Source organism: Bombina bombina, chromosome 11, assembly GCF_027579735.1.
Source record: "Bombina bombina isolate aBomBom1 chromosome 11, aBomBom1.pri, whole genome shotgun sequence".
In the NCBI taxonomy this organism is placed as follows: Eukaryota; Metazoa; Chordata; class Amphibia; order Anura; family Bombinatoridae; genus Bombina; species Bombina bombina.
The window spans coordinates 82611717-82633690 of NC_069509.1; the positions used below are offsets into that span (position 1 = coordinate 82611717).

Below are 21974 nucleotides of genomic sequence, written 5' to 3' on the forward strand. Positions count from 1 at the left end.
CGAGCAAAGGGGATCGCGTCCGATGCAGCAGTCATAAGACCTAGAATTTCCATGCATAAGGCTACCGAAGGGAATGATTGTGACTGAAGGTTTCGACAAGCTGCAATCAACTTTAGACGTCTCTTGTCTGTTAAAGACAGAGTCATGGACACTGAATCCATCTGGAAACCCAGAAAGGTTACCCTTGTCTGAGGAATCAAAGAACTTTTTGGTAAATTGATCCTCCAACCATGATCTTGAAGAAACAACACAAGTCGATTCGTATGAGATTCTGCTAAATGTAAAGACTGAGCAAGTACCAAGATATCGTCCAAATAAGGAAATACCACAATACCCTGTTCTCTGATTACAGACAGCAGGGCACCGAGAACCTTTGTAAAAATTCTTGGAGCTGTAGCTAGGCCAAACGGCAGAGCCACAAACTGGTAATGCTTGTCCAGAAACAAGAATCTCAGGAACTGATAATGATCTGGATGAATCGGAATATGCAGATATGCATCCTGTAAATCTATTGTGGACATATAATTCCCTTGCTGAACAAAAGGTAAGATAGTCCTTACAGTTACCATCTTGAATGTTGGTATCCTTACATAATGATTCAATATTTTTAGATCCAGAACTGGTCTGAAAGAATTCTCCTTCTTTGGTACAATGAAGAGATTTGAATAAAACCCCATCCCCTGTTCCAGAACTGGAACTGGCATAATTACTCCAGTCAACTCTAGATCTGAAACACATTTCAGAAATGCTTGAGTTTTTACTGGATTTACTGGGACACGGGAAAGAAAAAATCTCTTTGCAGGAGGTCTCAACTTGAAACCAATTCTGTACCCTTCTGAAACAATGCTCTGAATCCAAAGATTGTGAACAGAATTGATCCAAATTTCCTTGAAAAAACGTAACCTGCCCCCTACCAGCTGAGCTGGAATGAGGGCCGCACCTTCATGTGGACTTAGAAGCAGGCTTTGCCTTTCTAGCTGGCTTGGATTTATTCCAGACTGGAGATGGTCTCCAAACTGAAACTGCTCCTGAGGATGAAGGATCAGGCTTTTGTTCTTTGTTGAAACGAAAGGAACGAAAACGATTATTAGCCCTGTTTTTACCTTTAGATTTTTTATCCTGTGGTAAAAAAGTTCCTTTCCCACCAGTAACAGTTGAAATAATGGAATCCAACTGAGAACCAAATAATTTGTTACCCTGGAAAGAAATGGAAAGTAAAGTTGATTTAGAAGCCATATCAGCATTCCAAGTTTTAAGCCATAAAGCTCTTCTAGCTAAAATAGCTAGAGACATAAACCTGACATCAACTCTGATAATATCAAAAATGGCATCACAGATAAAATTATTAGCATGCTGAAGAAGAATAATAATATCATGAGAATTACGATGTGTTACTTGTTGCGCTAAAGTTTCCAACCAAAAAGTTGAAGCTGCAGCAACATCAGCCAAAGATATAGCAGGTCTAAGAAGATTACCTGAACACAGATAAGCTTTTCTTAGAAAGGATTCAATTTTCCTATCTAGAGGATCCTTAAACGAAGTACCATCTGACGTAGGAATAGTAGTACGTTTAGCAAGGGTAGAAATAGCCCCATCAACTTTAGGGATCTTGTCCCAAAATTCTAATCTGTCAGACGGCACAGGATATAATTGCTTAAAACGTTTAGAAGGAGTAAATGAATTACCCAAATTATCCCATTCTTTGGAAATTACTGCAGAAATAGCATTAGGAACAGGAAAAACTTCTGGAATAACCACAGGAGATTTAAATACCTTATCTAAACGTTTAGAATTAGTATCAAGAGGACCAGAATCCTCTATTTCTAAAGCAATTAGTACTTCTTTAAGTAAAGAACGAATAAATTCAATTTTAAATAAATATGAAGATTTATCAGCATCAACCTCTGAGACAGAATCCTCTGAACCAGAGGAATCATCAGAATCAGAATGATGATGTTCAGTTAAAAATTCATCTGTAGGGAGAGAAGTTTTAAAAGATTTTTTACGTTTACTAGAAGGAGAAATAACAGACATAGCCTTCTTGATGGATTCAGAAACAAAATCTCTTATATTATCAGGAACATTCTGCACCTTAGATGTTGAAGGAACTGCAACAGGCAATGGTACTTTACTAAAGGAAATATTATCTGCTTTAACAAGTTTGTCATGACAATCAATACAAACAACAGCTGGAGGAATAGCTACCAAAAGTTTACAGCAGATACACTTAGCTTTGGTAGATTCAGCACTTGACAGCGATTTTCCTGTAGTATCTTCTGACTCAGATGCAACGTGAGACATCTTGCAATATGTAAGAGAAAAAACAACATATATATAAAGCAAAATTGATCAAATTCCTTAAATGACAGTTTCAGGAATGGGAAAAAATGCCAAAGGACAAGCTTCTAGCAACCAGAAGCAATAAAAAATGAGACTTAAATAATGTGGAGACAAAAGTGACGCCCATATTTCTTTCATGTAATTAACAAGAGTCCATGAGCTAGTGACGTATGGGATATACATTCCTACCAGGAGGGGCAAAGTTTCCCAAACCTTAAAATGCCTATAAATACACCCCTCACCACACCCACAAATCAATCAGTTTTACAAACTTTGCCTCCAAGGGAACCTTTCTGGGTTTCCAGATAGATTCAGTGTCCATGACTTTGTCTTTAACAGACAAGAGACGTCTAAAATTGATTACAGCCTGTCGAAACCTTCAGTCTCAATCATTCCCTTCGGTAGCCTTATGCATGGAAATTCTAGGTCTTATGACTGCTGCATCGGACGCGATCCCCTTTGCTCGTTTTCACATGCGACCTCTTCAGCTCTGTATGCTGAACCAATGGTGCAGGGATTACACGAAGATATATCAATTAATATCTTTAAAACCGATTGTTCGGCACTCTCTAACGTGGTGGACAGATCACCTTCGTTTAATTCAGGGGGCTTCTTTTGTTCTTCCGACCTGGACTGTAATTTCAACAGATGCAAGTCTCACAGGTTGGGGAGCTGTGTGGGGATCTCTGACGGCACAAGGAGTTTGGGAATCTCAGGAGGTGAGATTACCGATCAATATCTTGGAACTCCGTGCAGTTTTCAGAGCTCTTCAGTTTTGGCCTCTTCTGAAGAGAGAATCGTTAATTTGTTTTCAGACAGACAATGTCACAACTGTGGCATACATCAATCATCAAGGAGGGACTCACAGTCCTCTGGCTATGAAAGAAGTATCTCGAATTTTGGTTTGGGCGGAATCCAGCTCCTGTCTAATCTCTGCGGTTCATATCCCAGGTGTAGACAATTGGGAAGCGGATTATCTCAGTCGCCAAACGTTGCATCCGGGCGAATGGTCTCTTCACCCAGAGGTATTTCTTCAGATTGTTCAATTGTGGGGGCTTCCAGAGATAGATCTGATGGCCTCTCATCTAAACAAGAAACTTCCCAGGTATCTGTCCAGATCCCGGGATCCTCAGGCGGAGGCAGTGGATGCATTATCACTTCCTTGGAAGTATCATCCTGCCTATATCTTTCCGCCTCTAGTTCTTCTTCCAAGAGTAATCTCCAAGATTCTGAGGGAATGCTCGTTTGTTCTGCTAATAGCTCCGGCATGGCCTCACAGGTTTTGGTATGCGGATCTTGTCCGGATGGCATCTTGCCAGCCATGGACTCTTCCGTTAAGACCAGACCTTCTGTCACAAGGTCCTTTTTTCCATCCGGATCTGAAATCCTTAAATTTAAAGGTATGGAGATTGAACGCTTGATTCTTGGTCATAGAGGTTTCTCTGACTCCGTGATTAATACTATGTTACAGGCTCGTAAATCTGTATCTCGAGAGATATATTATAGAGTCTGGAAGACTTATATTTCTTGGTGTCTTTCTCATCATTTTTCTTGGCATTCTTTTAGAATACCGAGAATTTTACAGTTTCTTCAGGATGGTTTAGATAAGGGTTTGTCCGCAAGTTCTTTGAAAGGACAAATCTCCGCTCTTTCTGTTCTTTTTCACAGAAAGATTGCTATTCTTCCTGATATTCATTGTTTTGTACAAGCTTTGGTTCGTATAAAACCTGTCATTAAGTCAATTTCTCCTCCTTGGAGTTTGAATTTGGTTCTGGGAGCTCTTCAAGCTCCTCCGTTTGAACCTATGCATTCATTGGACATTAAATTACTTTCTTGGAAAGTTTTGTTCCTTTTGGCCATCTCTTCTGCTAGAAGAGTTTCTGAATTATCTGCTCTTTCGTGTGAGTCTCCTTTTCTGATTTTTCATCAGGATAAGGCGGTGTTGCGAACTTCTTTTGAATTTTTACCTAAAGTTGTGAATTCCAACAACATTAGTAGAGAAATTGTGGTTCCTTCATTATGTCCTAATCCTAAGAATTCTAAGGAGAAATCATTGCATTCTTTGGATGTTGTTAGAGCTTTGAAATATTATGTTGAAGCTACGAAATCTTTCCGTAAGACTTCTAGTCTATTTGTTATCTTTTCCGGTTCTAGGAAAGGCCAGAAAGCTTCTGCCATTTCTTTGGCATCTTGGTTGAAATCTTTAATTCATCTTGCCTATGTTGAGTCGGGTAAAATTCCGCCTCAAAGAATTACAGCTCATTCTACTAGGTCAGTATCTACTTCCTGGGCGTTTAGGAATGAAGCTTCGGTTGACCAGATCTGCAAAGCAGCAACTTGGTCCTCTTTGCATACTTTTACTAAATTCTACCATTTTGATGTATTTTCTTCTTCTGAAGCAGTTTTTGGTAGAAAAGTTCTTCAGGCAGCGGTTTCAGTTTGAATCTTCTGCTTATGTTTTTTGTTAAACTTTATTTTGGGTGTGGATTATTTTCAGCAGGAATTGGCTGTCTTTATTTTATCCCTCCCTCTCTAGTGACTCTTGTGTGGAAAGATCCACATCTTGGGTAGTCATTATCCCATACGTCACTAGCTCATGGACTCTTGTTAATTACATGAAAGAAAACATAATTTATGTAAGAACTTACCTGATAAATTCATTTCTTTCATATTAACAAGAGTCCATGAGGCCCACCCTTTTTTGTGGTGGTTATGATTTTTTTGTATAAAGCACAATTATTCCAATTCCTTATTTTATATGCTTCGCACTTTTTTTCTTATCACCCCACTTCTTGGCTATTCGTTAAACTGATTTGTGGGTGTGGTGAGGGGTGTATTTATAGGCATTTTAAGGTTTGGGAAACTTTGCCCCTCCTGGTAGGAATGTATATCCCATACGTCACTAGCTCATGGACTCTTGTTAATATGAAAGAAATGAATTTATCAGGTAAGTTCTTACATAAATTATGTTTTTTTCGCGCCAAATAAGACGCCCACATTATTTGGCGCCTAAATGCTGTTGGCGCCAAAAATGACGCCACATCCGGAACGCCGACATTTTTGGCGCAAAATAACGTCAAAAAATGACGCAACTTCCGGCGACACGTATGACGCCGGAAACGGAAATAGAATTTTTGCGCCAAAAAAGTCAGCGCCAAGAATGACGCAATAAAATGAAGCATTTTCAGCCCCCGCGAGCCTAACAGCCCACAGGGAAAAAGTCAAATTTTAAGGTAAGAAAAAATGTTAAATTAAAATGCATTATCCCAAATATGAAACTGACTGTCTGAAAATAAGGAAAGTTGAACATTCTGAGTCAAGGCAAATAAATGTTTGAATACATATATTTAGAACTTTATAAACAAAGTGCCCAACCATAGCTTGGAGTGTCACAGAAAATAAGACTTACTTACCCCAGGACACTCATCTACATATAGCAGATAGCCAAACCAGTACTGAAACGAGAATCAGCAGAGGTAATGGTATATATAAGAGTATATCGTCGATCTGAAAAGGGAGGTAAGAGATGAATCTCTACGACCGATAACAGAGAACCTATGAAATAGACCCCGTAGAAGGAGATCACTGCATTCAAATAGGCAATACTCTCCTCACATCCCTCTGACATTCACTGCACGCTGAGAGGAAAACCGGGCTCCAACTTGCTGCGGAGCGCATATCAACGTAGAATCTAGCACAAACTTACTTCACCACCTCCATCGGAGGCAAAGTTTGTAAAAACTGAATTGTGGGTGTGGTGAGGGGTGTATTTATAGGCATTTTGAGGTTTGGGAAACTTTGCCCCTCCTGGTAGGAATGTATATCCCATACGTCACTAGCTCATGGACTCTTGCTAATTACATGAAAGAAATTATGTTTTCTCTTGTTAAGTGTAGTCAGTCCACGGGTCATCCATTACTTATGGTATACTAATACCAAAGCTAAAGTACACGGATGAAGGGAGGGACAAGGCAGGAACTTTAAACGGAGGGAACCACTGCCTGAAGTACCTTTCTCCCAAAAATAGCCTCCGAAGAAGCAAAAGTGTCAAATTTGTAAAACTTTGAAAAAGTGTGAAGTGAAGACCAAGTCGCAGCCTTGCAAATCTGTTCAACAGAAGCCTCATTTTTAAAGGCCCAGGTTGAAGCCACAGCTCTAGTAGAATGAGCTGTAATTCTTTCAGGAGGCTGCTGTCCAGCAGTCTCATAGGCTAAACGTATTATGCTACGAAGCCAAAAAGAGAAAGAGGTAGCCGAAGCCTTTTGACCTCTCCTCTGTCCAGAGTAAACGACAAACAGGGAAGAAGTTTGACGAAAATCTTTAGTTGCCTGCAAATAGAACTTCAGGGCACGGACTACATCCAGATTATGCAAAAGTCGTTCCTTCTTTGAAGAAGGGTTAGGACACAATGATGGAACAACAATCTCTTGATTGATATTCCTGTTAGAAACTACCTTAGGTAAGAACCCAGGTTTAGTACGCAGAACTACCTTGTCTGAATGAAAAATCAGATAAGGAAAATCACAATGTAAGGCAGATAACTCAGAGACTCTTCGAGCCGAGGAAATAGCCATCAAAAACAGAACTTTCCAAGATAACAGCTTAATATCAATGGAATGAAGGGGTTCAAATTGAACGCCTTGCAGGACGTTAAGAACTAAGTTTAAGCTCCACGGCGGAGCAACAGTCTTAAACACAGGCTTAATCCTAGTCAAAGCCTGACAAAAAGCCTGAACGTCTGGAATTTCTGCCAGACGCTTGTGTAGAAGAATAGACAGAGCAGAAATCTGTCCTTTTAACGAACTAGCGGATAAGCCCTTTTCTAAACCCTCTTGTAGAAAAGACAATATCCTAGGAATCCTAACCTTACTCCATGAGTAACTCTTGGATTCGCACCAATACAAATATTTACGCCATATCTTATGGTAAATTCTTCTGGTAACAGGTTTCCTAGCCTGTATTAAGGTATCAATAACCGACTCCGAGAAGCCACGCTTTGATAGAATCAAGCGTTCAATCTCCATGCAGTCAGCCTCAGAGAAATTAGATTTGGATGGTTGAAAGGACCCTGAATTAGAAGGTCCTGCCTCAGAGGCAGAGACCATGGTGGACAGGACGACATGTCCACTAGGTCTGCATACCAGGTCCTGCGTGGCCACGCAGGCGCTATCAGAATCACTGATGCTCTCTCCTGTTTGATCTTGGCAATCAGTCGAGGCAGCAGCGGAAACGGTGGAAACACATAAGCCATCTTGAAAACCCAAGGGGCTGCTAGAACATCCATCAGCACCGCTCCTGGGTCCCTGGACCTGGATCCGTAATGAGGAAGCTTGGCGTTCTGGCGAGACGCCATGAGATCCAGATCTGGTTTGCCCCAACGATGAATCAGTTGAGCGAAGACCTCCGGATGAAGTTCCCACTCCCCCGGATGAAAAATCTGGCGACTTAGAAAATCCGCCTCCCAGTTCTCCACGCCTGGGATGTAGATTGCTCACAGGTGGCAAGAGTGAGACTCTGCCCAGTGAATTATCTTTGAGACTTCCAACATCGCTAGGGAACTCCTGGTTCCCCCTTGATGATTGATGTAAGCCACAGTCGTGATGTTGTCCGACTGAAATCTGATGAACCTCAGAGTTGCTAACTGAGGCCAAGCTAGAAGAGCATTGAATATTGCTCTTAACTCCAGAATATTTATTGGGAGGAGTTTCTCCTCCTGAGTCCATGATCCCTGAGCCTTCAGGGAATTCCAGACTGCGCCCCAACCTAGAAGGCTAGCGTCTGTTACAATCGTCCAATCTGGCCTGCGAAAGGTCATTCCCTTGGACAGGTGGGGCCGAGAAAGCCACCATAGAAGAGAATCTCTGGTCTCTTGGTCCAGATTTAGTAGAGGGGACAAATCTGAATAATCCCCATTCCACTGACTTAGCATGCACAATTGCAGCGGTCTGAGATGCAGTCGCGCAAATGGTACTATTTCCATTGCCGCTACCATTAAGCCGATTACTTCCATGCACTGAGCTACTGACGGGTGTGGAATGGAATGAAGGGCACGGCAAGCATTTAGAAGTTTTGATAACCTGGCCTCCGTCAGGTAAATTTTCATCTCTACAGAATCTATAAGAGTCCCTAGGAAGGGAACCCTTGTGAGTGGTAATAGAGAACTCTTTTCCACATTCACTTTCCACCCATGCGACCTCAGAAATGCCAGAACTATCTCTGTATGAGACTTGGCAGTTTGAAAACATGACGCTTGTATCAGAATGTCGTCTAGGTACGGAGCCACCGCTATGCCTCGCGGTCTTAGTACCGCCAGAAGTGAGCCCAGAACCTTTGTAAAGATTCTTGGAGCCGTAGCTAACCCGAAGGGAAGAGCTACAAACTGGTAATGCCTGTCTAGGAAGGCAAATCTTAGGTACCGATAATGATCCTTGTGAATCGGTATGTGAAGGTAGGCATCCTTTAAGTCCACAGTGGTCATGTACTGACCCTCTTGGATCATGGGTAGGATGGTTCGAATAGTTTCCATTTTGAATGATGGAACTCTTAGGAATTTGTTTAGGATCTTTAAGTCCAAGATTGGTCTGAAGGTTCCCTCTTTCTTGGGAACCACAAACAGATTTGAATAGAATCCCTGCCCGTGTTCCGTCCGCGGAACTGGGTGGATCACCCCCATTAGTAAGAGGTCTTGTACACAGCGTAGAAACGCCTCTTTCTTTATTTGGTTTGCTGATAACCTTGAAAGATGAAATCTCCCTTGTGGAGGAGAAGCTTTGAAGTCCAGAAGATATCCCTGAGATATGATCTCCAACGACCAGGGATCCTGGACATCTCTTGCCCAAGCCTGGGCGAAGAGAGATAGTCTGCCCCCCACTAGATCCGTTTCCGGATAGGGGGCCCTCTCTCCATGCTGTCTTAGGGGCAGCAGCAGGTTTTCTTGCCTGCTTGCCCTTGTTCCAGGACTGGTTAGTTTTCCAGCCCTGTCTGTAACGAGCAATAGCTCCTTCCTGTTTTGGAGCGGAGGAAGTTGATGCTGCTCCTGCCTTGAGGTTACGAAAGGCACGAAAATTAGACTGTTTGGCCTTTGATTTGGCCCTGTCCTGAGGTAGAGCATGGCCCTTACCTCCCGTAATGCACAGCGATAATTTCTTTCAAGCCCGGCCCGAATAAGGTCTGCCCTTTGAAAGGAATATTAAGCAATTTAGATTTAGAAGTCACGTCAGCTGACCAGGATTTAAGCCATAGCGCTCTGCGCGCTTGGATGGCGAATCCGGAGTTCTTAGCCGTAAGTTTGGTTAAATGTACGACGGCATCAGAAACAAATGCGTTAGCTAGCTTAAGTGCTTTAAGCTTGTTCATAATTTCATCCAATGGAGCTGTGCGAATGGCCTCTTCCAGAGACTCAAACCAGAATGCCGCCGCAGCAGTGACAGGCGCAATGCATGCAAGGGGCTGTAAGATAAAACCTTGTTGAACAAACATTTTCTTAAGGTAACCTTCTAATTTTTTATCCATTGGATCTGAAAAGGCACAACTATCCTCCACCGGGATAGTGGTACGCTTAGTTAAAGTAGAAACCGCTCCCTCCACCTTAGGGACCGTCTGCCATAAGTCTCGTGTGGTGGGGTCTATAGGAAACATTTTCCTAAATATGGGAGGAGGGGAAAAAGGCACACCGGGTCTATCCCACTCCTTGCTAATAATCTCTGTAAGCCTTTTAGGTATAGGAAACACGTCAGTACACACCGGTACCGCATAGTATCTATCCAACCTACATAATTTTTCTGGAATTGCAACCGTGTTACAATCATTCAGAGCCGCTAATACCTCCCCTAGCAATATGCGGAGGTTCTCAAGCTTAAATTTATAATAAGAAATCTCTGAATCCAGTCTCCCTGGATCAGATCCGTCACCCACAGAATGAAGCTCTCCGTCTTCATGTTGTGCAAATTGTGACGCAGTATCTGACATGGCTCTCACATCATCAGCGCGCTCTGTCCTTAACCCAGAGCTATCACGCTTGCCTCTTAATTCTGGCAATTTAGATAATACTTCTGTCATAACAGTAGCCATGTCTTGCAAAGTGATTTGTAAGGGCCTCCCTGATGTACTTGGAGCCACAAAATCACGCACCTCCTGAGCGGGAGGCGAAGGTACTGACACGCGAGGAGAGTTAGTCGGCATAACTTCCCCCTCGTTGTCTGGTGATAATTTCTTTGCATGTAAAGACTGACTTATTTAAAGTTACATCAATGCATTTAGTACACAACCTTCTATGGGGCTCCACATTGGCCTTCATACATAGTGAACAAACAGATTCCTCTGTGTCAGACATGTTTAAACAGACTAGCAATGAGACTAGCAAGCTTGGAAAATACTTTTCAAATAAATTTACAAGCAATATAAAAAATGCTACTGTGCCTTTAAGAAGCACAAAAAGCTGTCACAGTTGAAATAACAATGAACCAAATTAGTTATAGCAACCAAATTTTCACAGTAAATGTATTAAGTTAGCAAAGGATTGCACCCACCAGCAAATGGATGATTAACCCCTTAATACCCAAAAACGGATAACAATTTAATAATTAACGTTTTTATCACAGTCAAACACACTGTCGCAGGTCTGCTGTGACTGATAACCTCCCTCAAAATGAATTTTGCAGACCCCTGAGCTCTCTAGAGACGTCCTGGATCATGGATGATGAAGTAGGAAGATTGTGACTGAATTTTTACTGCGCAAAAAAAGCGCTAAAATAGGCCCCTCCCACTCATATTACAACAGTGGGGAAGCTCAGTTAACTGTTTCTATGCAGAAACAAAAGTTAGCCATGTGGTAAAAATCATGCCCCAATAAGTTTTATCACCAAGTACCTCACAAAAAACGATTAACATGCCAGTAAACGTTTTGAACATACATTTTAAAAGTTATGAAGTGTTATTAATAAGCCTGCTACCAGTCGCTTTTACTGCAGTTAAGGCTCACACATTACTTCAGTATTAACAGTATTTTCTGAGTCAAATTCCATTCCCTAGAAAAATACATTCAGTGTACACACACTCCTCAGCCTAATACCAGTCGCTACCACTGCATTTAAGGCTGAACTTACATTACATTGGTATCAGCAGTAATTTCTCAGTCAATTCCATTGCTTAGAAAAATAATTTACTGCACATACCTCGTTTGCAGGGGGGCCCTGCATGCTATTCCCCTTTTCTGAAGTTACCTCACTCCTCAGAATGTGCGAGAACAGCCAGTGGATCTTAGTTACGTCTGCTAAGATCATAGAAAACGCAGGCAGATTCTTCTCCTAATGCTGCCTGAGAAACAAACAGCACACTCCGGTGCCATTTAAAATAACAAACTTTTGATTGAAGAAATAAACACCACAGACCTCTCACAACAACCTATCTTTAGTTAGCTTGCAAGAGAATGACTGGATATGACATGTGAGGGGAGGAGCTATATAGCAGCTCTGCTTGGGTGATCCTCTTGCAACGTCCTGTTGGGGAAGAGATATAATCCCATAAGTAATGGATGACCCGTGGACTGACTACACTTAACAAGAGAAAAAACATAATTTATGTAAGAACTTACCTGATAAATTCATTTCTTTCATATTAGCAAGAGTCCATGAGCTAGTGACGTATGGGATATACATTCCTACCAGGAGGGGCAAAGTTTCCCAAACCTTAAAATGCCTATAAATACACCCCTCACCACACCCACAATTCAGTTTAACGAATAGCCAAGAAGTGGGGTGATAAGAAAAAAGTGCGAAAGCATATAAAATAAGGAATTGGAATAATTGTGCTTTATACAAAATCATAACCACCACAAAAAAAGGGCGGGCCTCATGGACTCTTGCTAATATGAAAGAAATGAATTTATCAGGTAAGTTCTTACATAAATTATGTTTTCTTTCATGTAATTAGCAAGAGTCCATGAGCTAGTGACGTATGGGATAATGACTACCCAAGAAGTGGATCTTTCCACACAAGAGTCACTAGAGAGGGAGGGATAAAATAAAGACAGCCAATTCCTGCTGAAAATAATCCACACCCAAAATAAAGTTTAACGAAAAACATAAGCAGAAGATTCAAACTGAAACCGCTGCCTGAAGTACTTTTCTACCAAAAACTGCTTCAGAAGAAGAAAATACATCAAAATGGTAGAATTTAGTAAAAGTATGCAAAGAGGACCAAGTCGCTGCTTTGCAGATCTGGTCAACCGAAGCTTCATTCCTAAACGCCCAGGAAGTAGAAACTGACCTAGTAGAATGAGCTGTAATTCTCTGAGGCGGAGTTTTACCCGACTCAACATAGGCAAGATGAATTAAAGATTTCAACCAAGATGCCAAAGAAATGGCAGAAGCTTTCTGGCCTTTTCTAGAACCGGAAAAGATAACAAATAGACTAGAAGTCTTACGAAAAGATTTCGTAGCTTCAACATAATATTTTAAAGCTCTAACAACATCCAAAGAATGCAACGATTTCTCCTTAGAATTCTTAGGATTAGGACATAATGAAGCAACCACAATTTCTCTACTAATGTTGTCGGAGTTCACAACTTTAGGTAAAAATTCAAAAGAAGTTTGCAACACCGCCTTATCCTGATGAAAAATCAGAAAAGGAGACTCACAAGAAAGAGCAGATAATTCAGAAACTCTTCTGGCAGAAGAGATGGCCAAAAGGAACAAAAAACTTTCCAAGAAAGTAATTTAATATCCAATGAATGCATAGGTTCAAATGGAGGAACTTGAAGAGCCCCCAGAACCAAATACAAACTCCAAGGAGGAGAAATTGACTTAATGACAGGCTTTATACGAACCAAAGCTTGTACAAAACAATGAATATCAGGAAGAATAGCAATCTTTCTGTGAAAAAGAACAGAAAGAGCAGAGATTTGACCTTTCAAGGAACTTGCGGACAAACCCTTATCTAAACCATCCTGAAGAAACTGTAACATTCTCGGTATTCTAAAAGAATGCCAAGAAAAATGATGAGAAGACACCAAGAAATATAAGTCTTCCAGACTCTATAATATATCTCTCTGGATACAGATTTACGAGCCTGTAACATAGTATTAATCACAGAGTCAGAGAAACCTCTTTGACCAAGAATCAAGCGTTCAATCTCCATACCTTTAAATTTAAGGATTTCAGATCCTGATGGAAAAAAGGACCTTGAGACAAAAAGGTCTGGTCTTAACGGAAGAGTCCACGGTTGGCAAGAGGCCATCCAGACAAGATCCGCATACCAAAACCTGTGAGGCCATGCCGGAGCTACCAGCAGAACAAACGAGCATTCCTTCAGAATCTTGGAGGTTACTCTTGGAAGAAGAACTAGAGGCGGAAAGATATAGGGAGGATGATACTTCCAAGGAAGTGATAATGCATCCACTGCCTCCGCCTGAGGATCCCGGGATCTGGACAGATACCTGGGAAGTTTCTTGTTTAGATGAGAAGCCATCAGATCTATTTCTGGAAGTTCCCACATTTGAACAATCTGAAGAAATACCTCTGGGTGAAGAGACCATTCGCCCGGATGCAACGTTTGACGACTGAGATAATCCGCTTTCCAATTGTCCATACCTGGGATATGAACCGAAGAGATTAGACAGGAGCTGGATTCCGTCCAAACCAAAATTCGAGATACTTCTTTCATAGCCAGAGGACTGTGAGTCCCTCCTTGATGATTGATGTATGCCACAGTTGTGACATTGTCTATCTGGAAACAAATGAACAACTCTCTCTTCAGAAGAGGCCAAGACTGAAGAGCTCTGAAAATTGCACGGAGTTCCAAAATATTGATCGGAAATCTCACCTCCTGAGATTCCCAAACCCCTTGTGCCGTCAGATACCCCCACACAGCTCCCCAACCTGTAAGACTTGCATCTGTTGAGATTATAGTCCAGGTCGGAAGAACAAAGAAGCCCCCTGAACTAAACGATGGTGATCTGTCCACCATGTCAGAGAGTGTTGTAAAATCGGTTTAAAGATATTAATTGAGATATCTTTGAGTAATCCCTGCACCATTGGTTCAGCATACAGAGCTGAAGAGGTCGCATGTGAAAACGAGCAAAGGAGATCGCATCTGATGCGGCAGTCCTAAGACCCAACATTTCCATGCATAAGGCTACCAAAGGGAATGATTGTGACTGAAGGTTTTGACAAGCTGATATCAATGTTAAACTTCTCTTGTCTGACAAGGACAGAGTCATAGACACTGAATTTATCTAGAAACCTAAAAAGGTTACCCTTGTCTGAGGAATCAATGAACTGATTGGTAAATTGATCCTCCAACCATGAACTTGAAGAAACAACACAAATCGATTCGTATGAGATTCTTCGAAAATGAGAAGACTAATACCAAATACCAAGACTAATAACAAATACCAAGATATCGTCCAAATAAGGAAATACCAAAACCCTATTCTCTGATTACAGAAAGAAGGGCACCGAGAACCTTTGAAAAAAATTCTTGGAACTGAGGCTAAGCCAAACGGTAGAGCCACAAAACTGGTAATGCTTGTCTAAAAAGAGAATCTCAGACACTAAAAGTGATCTGGATGAATCGGAATATGCAGATACACATCCTGTAAATCTATTGTAGACATATAATGCCCTTGCTAAACAAAAGGCAGGATAGTCCTACAGAAACCATCTTGAATGTTGGTATCCTAACATAACGATTCAATAATGATAGATCCGGAACTGGTCTGAAGGAATTGACCTTCTTTGGTACAATGAAGAGATAAAATAAAACCCCAGCCCCTGTTCCAGAACTGGAACTGGCATAAATACTCCAGCCAACTCTAGATCTGAAACACATTTCAGAAATGCTGAGCCTTTGCTGTGTTAACTGGGACACGGGAAAGAAAATAATCTCTTAGCAGGAGGCCTTAACTTGAAGCCAATTCTGTACCTTTCTGAAACAATGTTTCTGAAACCAGAGATTAAGAACGGAATTGATCCAAATTTCTTTGAAGAAAACGTAATCTGCCCCATACCAGCTGAGCTGGAATAAGGGCCGCACCTTCATAGGTACTTAGGAGCTGGCTTTAGGTTTCTATAAGGCTTGGATATATTCCAAACTGGAAATAGTTTCCAAACTGATACCGCTCCTGAGGATGAAGGATCAGGCTTTTGTTCCTTGTGAGGAAAGGAACGAAAATGATTATTTACCCTGGAAAGAAAGGGAAAGCAAAGTTGACTTAGAAGACATGTCAGCATTCCAAGTTTTAATCCATAAAGCTATTCTAGCTAAAAATAGCTAGAGACACATACCTGACATCAACTCTAATGATATCAAAAGATGGTATCACCAATAAAATTATTAGCATGTTATAGAATAAAAATAATGCTATAAAATTATGATCTGTTACTTGTTGCGCCAAAGCTTCTAACCAAAAAGTTGAAGCTGCAGCAACATCCGCTAAAAATATAGCAGGTCTAAGAAGATTACCTGAACATAAGTAAGCTTTTCTTAGAAAGGATTCAATTTTCCTATCTAAAGGATCCTTAAATGAAGTACTATCTGCCGTAGGAATAGTAGTACATTAGCAGGAGTAGAGACAGCCCCAAAACCTTAGGGATTTTTGTCCCAAAAAACTCTAATCTGTCAGATGGCACAGGATATAATTTGCTTAAACGTCTAGAAGGAGTAAATGAATTACCCAAATTATTCCATTCCCTGGAAATTACTTCAGAAATAGCATCAGGGAGATAAAACACTTCTGGAATAACTACAGGAGATTTAAAAACCTTATTTAAACGTTTACATTTAGTATCAAGAGGACCAGAATCCTCTATTTCTAATGCAAATAACACTTCTTTAAGTAAAGAACGAATAAATTCCATCTTGAACAAATACAAAGATTTATCAGCATCAACCTCTGAGACAGAAACCTCAGAACCAGAAGAACCATTATCAGTATCAGAATGATGATGTTCATTTAAAAATTCATCTGAAAAAAGAGAAGTTTTAAAAGACTTTTATGTATACTAGAAGGAGAAATAACAGACATAGCCTTCTTAATGGATTTAAAAAAATAAAATCTCTTATGTTATCAGGAACACTCTGAAAATTAGATGTTGACGGAACAGCAACAGGTAATGTAACAGTACTAAAGGAAATTTTATCTGCATTAATAAGTTTGACATGACATGCAATACAAATAACAGCTGGAGAAACAGATACCAAAAGTTTATAGCAGATACACTTAGCTTGGTAGCTCCAGCATTGTGCAGTGATTTTCCTGAAGTATCTTCTGACTCAGTTGCAACGTGGAACATCTTGCAATATGTAAAAGAAAAAAAAACAACATATAAAGCAAAATTGATCAAATTCCTTAAATGACAGTTTCAGGAATGGGAAAAAATGCCAAAGAACAAGCTTCTAGCAACCAGAAGCAATAAAAAATGAGACTTAAATAATGTGGAGACGAAAGTGACGCCCATATTTTTTCGCGCCAAATAAGACGCCCACATTATTTGGCGCCTAAATGCTTTTTGGCGCCAAAAATGACGCCACATCCGGAACGCCGACATTTTTGGCGCAAAATAACGTCAAAGAATGACGCAACTTCCGGCGACACGTATGACGCCGGAAACGGAAATAGAATTTTTGCGCCAAAAAAGTCTGCGCCAAGAATGACGCAATAAAATGAAGCATTTTCAGCCCCCGCGAGCCTAACAGCCCACAGGGAAAAAGTCAAATTTTAAGGTAAAAAATGTTAAATTAAAATGCATTATCCCAAATATGAAACTGATTGTCTGAAAAATAAGGAAAGTTGAACATTCTGAGTCAAGGCAAATAAATGTTTGAATACATATATTTAGAACTTTATAAACAAAGTGCCCAACCATAGCTAGGAGTGTCACAGAAAATAAGACTTACTTACCCCAGGACACTCATCTACATATAGCAGATAGCCAAACCAGTACTGAAACGAGAATCAGCAGAGGTAATGGTATATATAAGAGTATATCGTCGATCTGAAAAGGGAGGTAAGAGATGAATCTCTACGACCGATAACAGAGAACCTATGAAATAGACCCCTTAGAAGGAGATCACTGCATTCAAATAGGCAATACTCTCCTCACATCCCTCTGACATTCACTGCACGCTGAGAGGAAAACCGGGCTCCAACTTGCTGCGGAGCGCATATCAACGTAGAATCTAGCACAAACTTACTTCACCACCTCCATCGGAGGCAAAGTTTGTAAAACTGAATTGTGGGTGTGGTGAGGGGTGTATTTATAGGCATTTTAAGGTTTGGGAAACTTTGCCCCTCCTGGTAGGAATGTATATCCCATACGTCACTAGCTCATGGACTCTTGCTAATTACATGAAAGAAATAACCCCTGCGCCTACCTGCCCCCAGGGTACTGCAAAATGACTCTGCAACGATCCGGTTAACAGAACACCAGTCTAGGCTCAACCGGAGCTAATGCCTGCTGCCTTCTCAGCCAGAGTAAAGTGCGCGTCTGAGCGCGAGAAATTAAGCCCCGCCCATCATGTCCGATGAGCGTCTAGGCCTAAACAACCGCATGGTGAAGCGGTTCAGAGTATAAGCCATGTGGATCTAAAAAAACCCTAAGCACACTCAAAATGTTACCCAACTGTTTATAAACATAAAAACGTTAAGCATATTTCTGCCTCTCCCAGTGTCCTTTATAATGCGGTTATCCATTATAATGCTTGCCCAATATGTCATATAAAATAAAGTAAGCCTAGGTTACTCAGTAATACCCTTTGTTTTACAGGTGTCCTGCTTACCCCTTCCCTTGCAGGGAAATAAACGTCAGCCAGTTCTGATATACCAAGTCTCCTCAGAAATAAAAGGCTGCACAAACCTCAATGCTGCTTGTAGAATGAAACCGTTCTCCACACTGAAGATGTCTCTTGTATTACCTTCAGAAGTCTTGTGGGAACCAATATGGATCCTAGTTACAGCTGCTAAGATCATCAATCTCAGGGCAGAAATCTTCTTCCATATCCCCCTGAGGAAAATAGTACTCACCAGTACCATTTAAAATAAAAAAAACTTCTTGATTGAAGAAACTAAAACTAACACCTCACTTTACCTCTTCCTAGTATAACACAGGCAAAGAGAATGACTGGGGGTGGAGGGGAAGGGAGGAGCTATATATACAGCTCTGCTGTGGTGCTCTTTGCCACTTCCTGTTAGCAGGAGGATAATATCCCACAAGTAAGGATGAAATCTGCGGACTCGTCGTATCTTGTAGAAGAAAAAAAGAAAGCAAGCTCATCTTGCAGGATGCCGACAGCTAGACACAAAATGCCCTCACCTCTCAGGAATCAGAGAATCTCACACCGACAATAAGAATATAACAACAAGCAGTTCACAGAACAGATTTAAAATTTATTATAACAACATTTTTTTTTAATCTAACCAATTTTGAATCAACTAAGAAAAAAATTAAAGTGCATGTGTATTTTGCTTAATATAAACACTTTGTTGTGTAATCATGCAACGTAGTACTCATAACTTTTTTTTAATACATAAATAATTGCTCAATACATTAAGAACCATAGATACATATTGAGATTGAGCTTTAATAATGCAAAAGCAAATCTCTCAATTTCATCACTTTAATAAGGGAAGAAAAACAGTTCCTCAGGGGCGTGGCAGACACACTCTTGTTAATGACATACTGACACTACCTGTGGTGTGGGAGGTTCCACCTTCCTTTTTTTCTTCTGATTTTGCTTGTTGGTTCTAGGATAAACAACCAGCATCTCTAGCCATCTAAAGAAAATAATAAAAAAAACATCTGATAAGAAACTGACATTACATATATATGACAAAAATGGTTGACACAAAGGTCTCTGCATATGTCTATACAGGGGGGCCGAATTATCAAGCTCTGAATGGAGCTTGATGCCCGTTTCCACGCGAGCCTTCAAGCTCGCCGGAAACAGCAGTTAAAAAAGCAAAGACTATATTTCGGCCTTGCACCTTAAGCATAGTCTTTCGCTTGTTACTCCCCGATTTTGAGTAAAGAATTTTTAATTTTAGCAGTACCGATTTTTTTCAACTTTGGTGTCTTTGCAGTGACTCATTTGGTTTACACACCCAGATGAGGGTGCCGGTTACATACTTTTTGACTGGTGGTTTCTAATATAAAATTATGGGATCTATGGATTAATTCACTTTTTTTCCAAAATAGAAGAGAGGAGGAGACAAAAGCAAGAAGTACAGTGGAAAGGGAAGGACAGCGACAGAAGAGGGAAGGAGAAGAGGAGCCCGGAGGGACAGAGGAAAGGGTGGCCCGGAGGGACAGAGGAAAGGGTGGCCCGGAGGGACAGAGGAAAGGGTGGCCCGGAGGGACAGAGGAAAGGGTGGCCCGGAGGGACAGAGGAAAGGGTGGCCCGGAGGAAGGTGGGAAAATAAGATGGAGGGCTAGAAGAAAAATGGAGGGAGGCACAGAATAATGGATGAGTGGAAGGTGGAGAGAAAAGATGAGGAAAGAGGAAGAAGGGAGTGACAAAGAAAAGGGTGGTGGTAGGGTCAGATAAAATAGTGGAAAGTTGGCAGAGAGGACAGAAAAAGGGAGTGTGGAGAGAGAGAACAATGGAAGAATTTAATTTTGATTAAGCAGATGCTCAGAAGAGCAAAAGGCAAGACCGGAGATTTTTATGGCAAAGGAGCCAAGTGTTAAACAGTTTTACAAAGTTATTTTCCTGTAAACTGCAATTACTCTAATTAGAGGTCTGTGCAATGCTGTCATGGAATGAACCAGCTAATTACAATTTCATCTTCTAAATGAATCCCCAGGGCATAAACATTCAACCAAAACAGAACCTACATTTTGTCAAGGAAAATTTCTTCTTTCACATCCTTATTTATCTCCCTATTTTTATTAAGTCTGGCGACACCAGTGTAATCATCCTTATGGGTTATTTTGATTCATGCATCTTAAAACAAGCAGTAGTAATCAGGTTGTAGTCATTACACCTTTTTATTTTGATAAATGTACTTTGTTTTCTGGTTATCTTCGCTGCAAACACATACCTAGGTAGGCTCCGGAGCAGAAATGCTAGCTGGTGATTGATAACTATATTCATATTGGCTTACCAGATGTGCTCTGCTAGCTCCCAGTAGTGAATTGATGCTCTGATACTTACATTAAAGGGAGAGGAAACCCAATTTCGATAATAAAAGTAAATTGGAAAAGTTGTTTAAAATTGTATGTTCTTTCTGAATCACAAATAAAAAAAATGTTTGTTTTCCTATCCCTTTAACCCCTCTGCAGGGGATAAACACATTGCTATATACAAGAAAAAGTGCAATAATAAAATGATCTAACAAAAGCATCTTCTTTCGCACTGTGTTGCATCGTTAATAGTGAGATTCAAAAACCTATTCCACGTGAGTGAACACATTTTACTACGATACTCATCTTTAAATTACAAACCACATGTAAATTTGAATTTCTATTTAAAAGCAAAAAAAAAAAAAACAGGCCCCTTTAAAGGGACATAAAACCCACATTTTTTCTCTTTCATGATTCAGATAGAACATGCAATTTTAAACAACTTTCTAATTTACTCCAATTATCAAATTTACTTTGTCCTCTTGCAATCTGTATTTGAAAAAGCAGGAATGTAAGCATAAGAGCCGGCCCATTTTTAGTTCAGGACTCTGCAAGCGCTACCCAGGTGCTGAACCAAAAAACGGGCCGGCTCCTATGCTTACATTCATGCTTTTTCAATTAAAGATAGCAAGAGACAGAAGAAAAAATTAGAAATAGGAGTAAATTAGAAAGTTGCTTAAAACTGCATGCTCTATCTGAATAATAAAAGAAAAAAATGTGGTTTTTGTGTCCCTTTAATAATGGTTGCCAGGTGCTCAGATGAAGAATCTGCTCTATAAAACAAATGTAGATATATTGTGTGTACACTGTTTTTAGCTCTAGCTTAAAATTGAAGATGTAAACACTTCTGCTTAGTTTTTGAACAGCTATTCAAGACTATACAGCTGCCCAAATTGTAAAAAAAAAAATACCCAGCCTTCCTAACAGTAAACGGCTCTGGGGAAATGTCGCGTACATGCTACTTCTGCCAAATCTGTGATTTTTGTATAGCAGGTGACCTTATTTTGTGCTTTTTTTTCCACAGGTTTGCCTCTACACTTTAATAAGATATTTTCTTCTGTGAACAGAGCTTTGGTGCTTCAGGGATAGAGCTAAACATTGTGTGGGTGGAGCTATTAGGTTGTGGGTGGAGTTAAGCATTAGTGGGTGGAGCTGGATGAAGGGAAGGCAGAAACGTGGAAGGGACTTGTCTTCCAAGTCAAGGTCATGAGCAAAATGCAGAATTGAAGACTGCTGCGTGCTCTGCAGGTACTGTGCACAGCACAGGACCTGCAGAGAATTTTTTTTGCATTAAAAAATTCCAGTTAAAGCAGTTTAAATTTTATCAAATTTCCCATGATATTCTGTGTTGAAGACATAACTAGATAGGCATCTGGAGCACAACATAGCAGTAAATATTGCTGCCATCTAGTGCTCTTGCAAATGGATACCATTCTTGCCAAACTGCTGCCACCTAGAGCTCCAGAGATTACATCCCTGCTTTTCAACAAATGATAGCAAGAAAAATTGGTAATA

At 40.5% G+C, this 21974-nt stretch overlaps 1 protein-coding gene across 8 annotated transcripts in view; it reads right to left on the reverse strand.

The window, feature by feature from the left end:
• MPRIP (myosin phosphatase Rho interacting protein) overlaps positions 1–21974 on the reverse strand; it is a 384980-nt gene that overhangs the window by 130083 nt on the left and 232923 nt on the right. For all 8 annotated transcript variants that reach the window (XM_053694605.1, XM_053694610.1, XM_053694609.1 and 5 more), the window contains exon 5: positions 19027–19111. In XM_053694605.1, the coding sequence (XP_053550580.1) occupies positions 19027–19111 (85 nt within the window). The remainder of the gene's footprint in view (positions 1–19026; positions 19112–21974) is intronic.